The 10,405-nt window shown below is 56.3% G+C and overlaps 1 protein-coding gene across 1 annotated transcript; it reads right to left on the bottom strand.

Annotated features, from left to right (window-relative positions):
- Positions 1–1,377: 1,377 nt before the first annotated feature.
- Positions 1,378–7,769, bottom strand: NT5C1A (5'-nucleotidase, cytosolic IA). The gene is made up of 6 exons (XM_008635077.2): positions 6,937–7,769; positions 6,476–6,643; positions 5,610–5,739; positions 5,260–5,382; positions 4,446–4,630; positions 1,378–4,216 (listed from the first exon to the last, which is right to left on the bottom strand). The coding sequence occupies exons 1-6, from the start codon at positions 7,105–7,107 to the stop codon at positions 3,848–3,850; spliced, it is 1,146 nt and encodes a 381-aa protein (XP_008633299.2). The 5' UTR covers positions 7,108–7,769; the 3' UTR covers positions 1,378–3,847.
- Positions 7,770–10,405: the final 2,636 nt, after the last annotated feature.

Genomic DNA, 10,405 nt, shown 5'->3' with positions numbered 1-10,405 from the left:
TTGGAGAAGCTGGGGATAGGGGCAGGGTTCCCTGCCTGTGGCTGGGGGTGGCACTGGATGAGCTTTAAGGTCCCTTCCAACCCAAACCAGTCTGGGATGTTGTGATTCTGTCACAGTGATGGGGAAACTGAGGCAGGGAGGTGTCACAACTTCCCTGGTGCACATGGAGGACCAGGAGAGCAGAGACCACTTTCTGCCTGCCCTCCCTGCCGTGGTGTCAGGGGTGTCCCCCCCTTCCCAAGACACCCCACAAACTCTCAGGGTTAAATCCTGGATTTATCATGAAAAGCAGCTCCTGCTATTCAGGGCTGTGATTACCTCGGGAACATCTGTGCTGACAATTGCTGAGTGGCAGCACAATTCCCACCAGCTCTGCCTCCGCCTCCTCCTCCTCCACGGGCTTGATTTCAAAGCACGCTCCCTGCAAAGCCCTGCCGTGCCTGATGAAGGGAAAAGCTTGGAAAACAGGCAGCAGGATCAAAACCTCGGGCTTGCAGCAAAGCAGAACCAGGCATCCCAAATCCACCTGCACAAACCTCTCCCTGACCCTCCCTGATCTCGGTGTCAACCCTCACAATCAAGGGCTTGGGGTTGTCTTTGCAGCTCTTGGCGTTGCCGTGGACATCCCGACCTCCCAGGACTGGCTGGGCCCACCTGGACATTCCCTGGTGCATCACAGGCTGGAATCTGCACTGGAATTTGATTTTTTAAATTTTTTTTTCCCCTCCAGGCATCTGGTGGAAGGACACGGCAGGATTGGGAATGGGATGAGGGAAGGCATTCCAGAGAAGCAGGAACGCTCTGCTGAGAGCCATCCACCCCTTAAATGAACACCCATAGCAGGGATGCTGCCCTGGGGCCTACGGACATTCCTTGGCTATATTTGGTGATGGATGGAGAATTTGTTGCTTCCCCTCAGTCCATCTGTTCCCCTCATTGGCAGGGAGGAGCCAGGGCTGCAGTGTCGCTGCTCGGATGGAGCCGGTACTTCAGCAGCCATGAATTTCCTCCATCGAGCTTCTGCTGCCTCCCACCTGTTGGCTGGGAGAAGATCAGGATGACAAAAGTCTCCTGCCAAGCTGTATTTTTACCCAGGGCTTCATCACGAGCCCAGGTGCCCACAAAAGCCGCTCACGAAGCAGAGGGAGGCGGTTGTATCACGGCACATCCCACCCCTGGAATCCCACCTCTCCCACAAGTCTCCAGTCCCAAACCAGGTGCTTTAATCACATGTTCGGAATTCCCCTGAACCCCAAAACCCCTTTTTCCCTTCTTGTCACCCCCACCCCATCACCATAAAACCTGGGAGGTCCCAAGCAGGGAGCTCAGACCCTGCAGCAGGGAGCCAAACACTCATTGTGAGAACGGAGGCAGCCGGGCTGGGACCAACACGGTTTATTAGGGAAAAACACCCCGAGGGATTCCACTAACATGGCAAAGAACCACCAGAGGACAACGAAGTGAAACCCACAGCAACAACACACAGCAGGAAAAGTCCAGTTATCAGCCAGGACAGCACGAGAGGCCCGACCCCGCTGGCCCTCCCAGCCCGAGGGGACACAAGGGAAGTACCCGAGTCCTTGTCTTCCAGTTGCAGTGATGGAGGAGGAAAAAAAAACCCTAACAAAACAGAGGAAGCCACGTGTAGAAAAGCAAAAGGGGCAGCCACGATGGGAATGGAAAATCCTCCCTGCTTGGGAAGGATTCGGAGAGGTCTGGCTCACCTGGGGCCCATTTCCCGGGCCCCACATCTCCCAGGGAGCCCCTAAGCTGCCCTGGCAGCAGGAGGAGCCAAAGCAGGGTCACCAAAACCCTGTCCCCAGCTTGCATCCAGCTCCCTGTGCACCTCAGGGCCTGGAGAGGCAGCAGGAATCTGCTAAAATCTGCCCCAAAACCAGAAGCCAGCGCTTCCCCGGAGCTAACAGCATTCCCAGGCAGGGCACACACCTCCCGCTGCCAGCCCAGCCCTGCCAACACCAGCGTTACCTCTGGATCGTCCCACGGGCACATCCCCGTGTGCCCGACCCCCCTGGCACCCTGCCCCATTCCCGAGGGCTGCCTGATGATCCCATTCCTCCTGCAACATCTTCTCCCCTGCACAAGCCGGGCTTGGCTGGGCTTCCGCGATCTTCAGGAAACACCTTGGAAATGTTTACTGGGAGGCCAGGCTGTGCTCCCCCTCCCAGCTGCCAGAAAGGTCTCCAAGGTCCAGTTCAGATCCCAAAATCTTGGGTTCACGTTAAACAAGACGAGACCTTTCTACAAACCTGAATGCTGGCGGGTGCGGTACTCGGAAACTCATTTCTCCCAAGATTTTTTGGTTTGGATTGTAGACCTTCCTCCGAGGTGTTTGTCGCCCAGATGTGACAGTTAAGTCTGTCAAAAGAATTTTTTTTGGGGGGGAAGAAGTGCAATTTGCTTTTCACTGCTAGAGCAGGATTTAGTGCAATGAGAAAAGTCTCCTGAGCCACTGAAGGCATCACCAGCTCGGTTATTTCTGTATTCCTCAAACAGGTGATGACTCCAGCTCCAGCCTCACTGTTTGAGCTGAGACTTCCCTGGAAAGAGCCAGACACTCAACTTGGAAAATTGCAGCCCGTGGAGTTTGCAGAAAACTGTCTGATAATATTGAGCATCCTTCCTGCTCAGCCGTGGGGTGTCGTGCAAAAAGAAAAATGGAGGAAAAAAAAGAACCCACAAGGAAGAAATAATCTTTACATTTTCCTCCCGAGCGTCTCCTTTGGGACAGGGCTTTGAGCAGAAATGTCAGCGTGATTTTCACACCGGTTTCTCTCCGATTGATTTCCCATCCTGTTTTTTAATCAGAGATTTGGTTCTCTCACAGCATCGTTAACAGAGGTGTCTATTTTAGGAAGCACCAGCGGTTTTAAGAAGCTGAGGAGAAAAAGATTATCAACTCATATGGGCTCAGCCTAGAAAGGGAGAAAAAAAATCCTTTAATTGAAATCCCCAGGCTGAAGTTCTCTGCAGATTTACCTAAATGGACTTCAAATGATGTCCCTAATATATCAGGGCCTGCTTTCAACTTAATTCAAGCCCTGGCCGTGTGTCTGCAGCCCTTGGACAAGCTGGGCTTTGGATGCCTTGCTGAGATCATTAGTTTTAAGTGCTAAATCATGCAAGTGTGAAACCCAAATATAAAAACCTGGGCCGACAATACACCAGCCCAAAGCTCCAAGCAGGAAACAGAATTTTTTTTGTTTTGTTTTGTTTTGCTTGTTTTTTTTCAAATATGTCAAAGTATTTGTTTGTATTTTTCCAAATTTAAGCTGGCAAAATCTTGGCGAAAGTTCGGACACTGAGTATTCTCTGGTTGGGGAGCAGCAGCTCGGGCTGTGAAGGAACAATATCACAGTTTAATTTTAGTTAAAAGAGACAAAATTTTGTTTCAAAGCTGCTCAGAAGGTTTTTGGGCGCTCCCAACTTTCCAATTCAACAGTTCAGCCTAAACATTTGCTTGGGAAGCCAGAATGCTTTGGGATTCACGTGGGGTTTTAAATAAATAGGTTAAACCCACCCGGCACAAAGATCCCACACAGGGCAGACCCATCCTCGAGGGATTTCGCCTGAAGCGAGTGCGGAGCGCGTGGACGAGCTGGGAAAACGTCTCCTGGCACAGAGGAGCCTCCAGCCCCACGAGGAACAGCGACAACGCCGCAAGACCCCGACGAACAGAGGCATTAAGGAAGCTTTTCCTCCTCTCTCCCTGCCCGACTGCGGGCTGAACTCCCGTTCCCAGCACCGACGCTCCCTGCCCTGCGCGCCACGGCCCACGGGGGGTGGGGGTGATGTCCATGCCGGGGGCTGTGGGGACCACCCAGCCCCACTATTTGCTGTTGGGGGTCTGCTGCTTCTCCTGCGCCGGCCGCTTGTGCTTCTGGGCCACGCCGTAGGGGACGTGGGCGGCCACGGTGCCCATCTCCTGGGCTCCCTCCACGTGGAACATCTGGTCGTCGAAGAAGATGTGGGGCCGGATCTTCCTCAGCAGCGGCCCCTTGGCAGCCCCTGCCAGGAACAGAGCCTCGTCCGTCTCCAGGCCCCAGCTGCGCAGAGTCTTTAGGGCCCGGGCCCCCGAGCTGGCCGCGCTCCGCGCCGTCACCAGGTACGTGCGGATGGGACCCCCCAGCCGCAGCCCCTTGGAGTAGAACTTCTTCTGCAGCTTCCCCAGCGCCTCCAGGAAGCCCTTCAGGGGGCCCTGTTGGAGCAAGGAGATGCCCCCGTGCCATCCTTCCAATCCCAGACATGCTGGATAATCCCTTCACCCTGTGAGCCCCCCCAAAAATGACCCCACAACCACCCCCGGGCCAGCAGCTGCTGCCCTACCCCACCTCGCACCCCGCTCTGGCTTGATCCCAGAGTTGGGAGCGTCCCCACGAGGGCTGCCTCTGTCCCAGAGCCTTTCGCTGCCCTCAGCCCAGCTCTACCTGTGCCAGGGGCTTGTTCTCATGAGCCTTTTCGTGCTCGAAGAACATGTCCAGGCCGTGAGCCTTCACGATCTGCTCCGACTCATCCGAGAAGAGCACGGCGTCCCCGTCGAAGGCCACCCGCAGCTGCTTCTCCGACACCTCCAGGTCCCTGCTGGGGCTGAAGATGGTGGCTGCAGCGATCCCTGAGGATGAGGCAAGAGGTGGCAGTTATCCAAGGATCCGTCCCCGTGGCTCGGCCGCTGAGGAGCAGAGCAAAACACGCCGGGCTGGAAAACACGCCGCGAGCAACCGCGCCCGGGCGCCCCTGCGGCTCGGTCCCGAGACCTCCCACCGCAAAAACAAAGCCCCAGATGACAAATCACCCTTTGCATACAGGAATTAAGGAGGAAAACCACCGCCTTTGCCTCGGGAGAGCTGTGGAGCTGCAGGAAAGGCTCATTTCTATGGAAACTGGAGGCTCTTTGGAGCATCAGAGATGCGGGGCAAGGCAAACCCTAAGTGCACGTGGGCTTAGGGACACGGATATTGCAGATATCCTTCCTGGGATCAACCCCCTGAGGGCTCCAGGCTCCCCCCGCTGCCCCCCACCACGAGCTGGACCCCAGACTCACCCTCTTCAATGGCCCCACTCACTTTCTCGGCGTCGGAGGAGAGGTAGAGGTTGGTGTGATAGGCCTTGAGGTAACAGATGGGGCTGTTCCCTCCCGTCATGCAGAACCTCTCGATGAACAGATCTGAGGGCAAGAGGCACCGCAGGGTGAGCCCGGCTGCCCCCCGCTGCCCCCCACCACGAGCTGGACCCCAGACTCACCCTCTTCAATGGCCCCACTCACTTTCTCGGCGTCGGAGGAGAGGTAGAGGTTGGTGTGATAGGCCTTGAGGTAACAGATGGGGCTGTTCCCTCCCGTCATGCAGAACCTCTCGATGAACAGATCTGGGGGCAAGAGGCACCGCAGGGTGAGCCCGGCTGACCCCTAAACCCAGCCTTGCTGCTGGAAGGAGCGGGGTTAATTTTGGTCAGCAGCCAGAGCCCCTTCCCACTAGCCAGCCCCCAGAAAATCCGGGAGAAGCGGGAAAAAGGGGAGAAAACGTTTCCTTTTCTCGGTGCCAAGCAGTGACACCACCCAAAAGCCACCAAGGACAGCTTTGTCTCCATCTTACCGTAGTGGTTGATGCTGTTGATCAAGCGAACCCCGACCTGGGCGTGGTTGTTGGTCATGAGGACGATGTCGAAGAGCTCCTCGCTGTCGGGGTAGAGCTCACGGAGCTGAGCGTTCACCGCTTCCAGCGCCTGCAGCACCCCAGGGACAGCAGGGTGGGTGTCAGCCAGCCCCCTCCCAGGTGTGGCCCTGACCCATCCCACCCAGAACACTTCTGCTCACCAAAACCCCGACCCCAGCTACGCCCCGAGCCAAGCTGATACCAGCTGGGAAAAAACAGATTCATTTTTGGGGGGGAAAAAACCCACCTAGCTACTCTTCTGTTTTCAAACACGAAAGGTTTTGAGTAATTAAATGAGGATAAATCAACTCCAAGTTGCAGGTTAAGTGTTTTTCAAGCAATCAGAAACAAGTCTCGCCCCACAGAGCTGATTAATTTATTCATTGGGAACGGGTTCCAGCACCCAAAACTGCACGAACTGCAGCAGGATTGAGAAAATATTTTTCAAGTTCAAAATGCCTCATTTCAACACGTCAGAATTAGAAATCAGCCGACTCGGGAGCAAGGCTAAACTCAGCCAATTTACAAGAATAAATAAATTGTAATAATAATCATAATTAAAAAAAAAAAAAAAGACAATTCCCTAAAGGGAAACTTTAAATACGATCCAAGGAGATGATTTGTTCAATTCTTGGGCTCAAGATGGAAAATCCAGCCCTGGAAGCAGCACATCACTTGCTGGGAGGTTTTCTTTGCCCTCGGTTTGCTCCGTGGCTCCATCCCTCCTGCTCGTGTCCACCCTGTCCCCACACGAACTCTGTCCTCTCCCCAAAATTTTTGGGGACCACAGCGCTGTGGCTGCTCACCTTGACGAAGGGGAAGGCGGCCCCGGGCAGGAAGGGCTCGTTCTCGTGGTCCAGCTGATATTTCACGTAGGCCTCCACCCCCTGCTCCGTGTAGATCTTCTGTTCCTCCTCCATGCGGAACAGAGCCCGCGAGGACACGGCGATGGTGATGGCATTCTCGGGCTTTGGCTGTGGGCAGAGAAGGGAAATCAGAGAGGCAGCCCCTGCTCCCAGCCCAGGGTGGCACCAGCTCACTCCCAGCGTGAAAGGCCACGGGGTGGGTGACACCTCTGAAGTGATCTGGAGAGCAACAGAGCAGCTGCACCCCCGTCCTTCAACAGATGAAGCCCTGATGCTCCATCCCCACACATTTGGGACACCTCAGATCCCATTCCCAAGCCCTCCCGCTGCAAACAGGTTCCCAGAACCCAGGCAGACCCTGCTGGAGCCCACGAAGAAGGGATTTGTGTGGCTTTTCCCACCCCCCAGCCAGGAAAAAGCCGCGCTCTGCGGCTGAGCCAGATCCGCATCCCGTGATGCCGTCCAGATGTGACAAACAGCCCGTGCCAGCTCAGCTCCTCTGAACACTCCATACAGTTATCGTGGGTGGAAACATGACAAACAGGTGGTGCAAGCAATGATTTATGAGTCATTGTTATTCACGTTCGAGGGCTCGATCCAAAATCCAAATCCAAAACCTCCTCCAGCTGAAGGCGCCTCCAGAGGGACCTGGCAGGGACAGAGGGGACGGCGGGAAAGTCAAGCTCGTCTTGACCCCCACTCGTCCTCCATCTCCCCTTGGAGGGCAGGGAGGGTGTTAATCCCCGTCCCTCACTCACAAGCACAAAAATAACTTAATTACTGATGGCCAGTGAGGAATCCTGGCTGCCAGGACAGCAAATCCTACGGAGGGACACTGGCACAGGGAGCCCTGTCCCCTACAGAGGAGTCCAAGGAGCAGGACGGGGCTCAGGGGCTCCCTGGGAGCTCAGGGATGTGTTCCTGCGAAATCCAGGCTGGCAGCGCTGCAGGAGCACCTCGCCCCTGCTCCCCTGTGATTTCCAGGATCCTCTGTGCCGGGTTATCCGTGAGTAATCCTCCAGCAATGCCACTTGCCCAGGGTGGAGGGTGCCTCCTCCAGCTGCTCTGCACACCCAGCTGCTCCAAAGTCCAAGCTCCCACCCTGCCTAGGGCTGAGCTTTACGGGGAGCAGCAGCCTGGCAAGGCCGAGCTGCCCCGTCCGCACCTCACCGGGGATTCGCTCCCCGCAGGGCTGGGCTCGCCCTGGGGCTCGCTCTGCCCCCAGCCCCACCCTGGGATGAGTCAGTGGGAGCCTCCACGCAATGCCCAGCGCCAGGTCCATCCCAGGCACTTCTCCAAAGGCTGCATCCTTCCCCAAAATCCCCCAAATCCCCAGCAAAGCGATTAAACAGCGGGCGATTAGGACGAGACACAGATTAGCCGGGGCTGAGAACATCACTGCGGCCACAGGGACCCCTTTCCCGCTGCGTTTGCAGGGAAACCGGATCCCGTTGGGAAGTGGCTCTCTTAGGAAAGCAAGGGAACAACCCCCAGCACAGGCAGGACCTGACCCACGACACCAGCACCGCTCCAAGTGAGCCACAGCCAGGTCCCCGAGGAGCATCGGCTTTTAACTGGTCACGGGCCAAGCCTTGGCACCTCAGCTCATTAATTAATAACCCTGGTGTCATGGGCCATTTATTAGCTGAAACTATTAATAACTATGAAAGGTCTTGGGACATCCGGTCGTTAGGTGGAGTCCTGCTGCTCCATCCTGCTCCCAGATCCCTGCGGTGCCGGGTACACAGGAAAGCTCCCAGGTGTTTGCTCCCTGATCCTGGAGCAGGGTCAGCCCTGGAGGGAGATTCCCAGCAGAGAAAACAGGTCAGCAGCCCAAATGTAACAGCACTGAGGCGTGTTCAAGGGGCTGAGAAGGATGTTTGGGGCCACAAGCCAAGCCGGGTGCCCAGAGGGAATTTCCCTCTCCCTCTCCCCCCCACCGGCGCACACCTTCGGCACCTTGCGCAACAGCGCCGGCTGCTCAAGGTCCCTTCCCCGCCTCCGAAAGGCTCCAGCCCTCCGGGAGGTTCATTTAAGAGGCAATAAACACAGCAATAAAAATAACCCTCAGCTCGGGGCCTGACTCTGCCCCAGCGTGGGCTGCTGGAGCCCCGGGTGCCTGCGGGCAGGGAGCTTCTGGGAATGGGACCTGATGGATCCTGCCAAGGAAGATTTGCACCTTTTGGAGCACTCGGGGCAGGAAAGTCTCACGCGGGTGCTAACGCGGCTCCCAGCTCCGGCTGGGCTGGAACGGCCCCGCTGTTCTCTGGGAAATGCTGACATTTGAAAAATGAGGCGATTTCTGCGCTGCGAGGAGGGAACTGCATTTTGACATTTCTTTGAAGTGGAGGTTTCATTTGGAAGCGTTCCCTCCCCGAGGTGGTTTGGATGCCTCTCTGTCCCCATTAGTGCTGCAGATGGTCATTACGACGCCCAAAAATGAGCTCTAAAAAGCCTCAGGAACCGCGGCACCTCAAACCCTCCGTCTGAGTGCTGCAAACAACCCACCCAACCCCACTTTTCCCCAGAAACTGGGATGTTTCAAGGCAAACACCTTTCTTCTCTAACAGGAAATGCGTGCATGGGAGGGGTCCCACTCCCAGTCCTGGCTGGGATGGATTTGATCCCACAGCCCCCATCCCACCACAGCCTCCTGCTCCGGCTGCCCCAGCCCCAGAGGGCTCGGGCTGAATCACAAACTCTGTTTTCCCCTCAGAGCAGCATCCAAGGTCAGCCAAGGTCAGTGAAAGCTCATCCAGCACAAGTCCAGGCTCCTCTCAGCTGAATCCAACTGAATTTGCTGCCTGGGGATTCATGGTGAGCTCCTCTCCCTTCCCGCGGGAAGGTCAGATCCAGCCCTGTCCTGAACCTCGAGCAAGAAGCTGATGATGGGTTTAAGAGGAGTGTGAGCAGGGCAGGGTGGGGAAAGGTCCCATCCCAATCCTGGGTCTATCCCTAGGGTCAGGAAGACAGGAGGGACAACCAGGGACATGTCCCGCCAGCCCAGCCCTCCGAAGAGGAACATCAGCCCTTGGCACAGCTCCAGGTGGTCCACAAGGTCCAAACCCCATCTCAGAAGTGTAAAAGACCTCTCCATCAGGCTCCAGCTCCATCGAGTGCAAACCCCATCCCAGACCCCAAACCCCCCAGTTTTGGGGGAAAGGTGTATTTCAGGAGTGACTGCAAACAGCCCAATTTTCCCCTTGCGGACCCAGCAGCTGGCAGCCTTTAAATCGCTGCTCTAATCAGATGTAAATCCCCAGCAGCCCCCCAAGGATTAGAGGCAGACATTTGGAAATCCCACAGGCTGCCAGGATGCGCGGCAGGACCGTGTCCTCGCACCCACGAGAGCCACAGGTGCCCAAAGTGCCACCCAAGCCCAGCAGCTTCACTGCCACCACCAGCAGGAGCCACAGTGGGGACCCCATTCTGCACCCCTCGATCCTTTCACACTGCCTGGAGCTGGACCCAACCCCGTCCCAAAATCCTGCAGGAATTCTGGCAGCTCTGGGCACTTCCCTGGCTGCTGCAGAAGACCAGATTCTTGTGATTAATTCAATATTCAGAGGTGGATTTTGGTCACGGAAAGGGAAGAGGAAGGGTTTGCTCCAGGGTCAAGCGCTGTCCTCACTCCAGCTACAACATCCCAAAAATCAGGCACATGGGAGAGACCGATGGGTCCCGAATGGGTGCCCAGAGGAAGGGAACCAGAAGAAAACCAGCTCCCCCTGGCCCCCCTCGGCGTCACCGAAGAGGCTGGGGGACATTTCCAGCATTGCTGAAGGGTGACAGGTCTCATCGCTGACCTCCCTGGCAGGAGCGGCGCCGGAGCTGCCATGGGAAGAGCTGGGACCACTGCAAAGCAGGAAT

Source organism: Corvus brachyrhynchos, unplaced genomic scaffold, assembly GCF_000691975.1.
Source record: "Corvus brachyrhynchos isolate BGI_N302 unplaced genomic scaffold, ASM69197v1 scaffold65, whole genome shotgun sequence".
In the NCBI taxonomy this organism is placed as follows: domain Eukaryota; kingdom Metazoa; phylum Chordata; class Aves; order Passeriformes; family Corvidae; genus Corvus; species Corvus brachyrhynchos.
The sequence above is the reverse complement of the archived record's forward strand: the minus strand, read 5'-3'. Positions and strand labels throughout refer to the sequence as shown.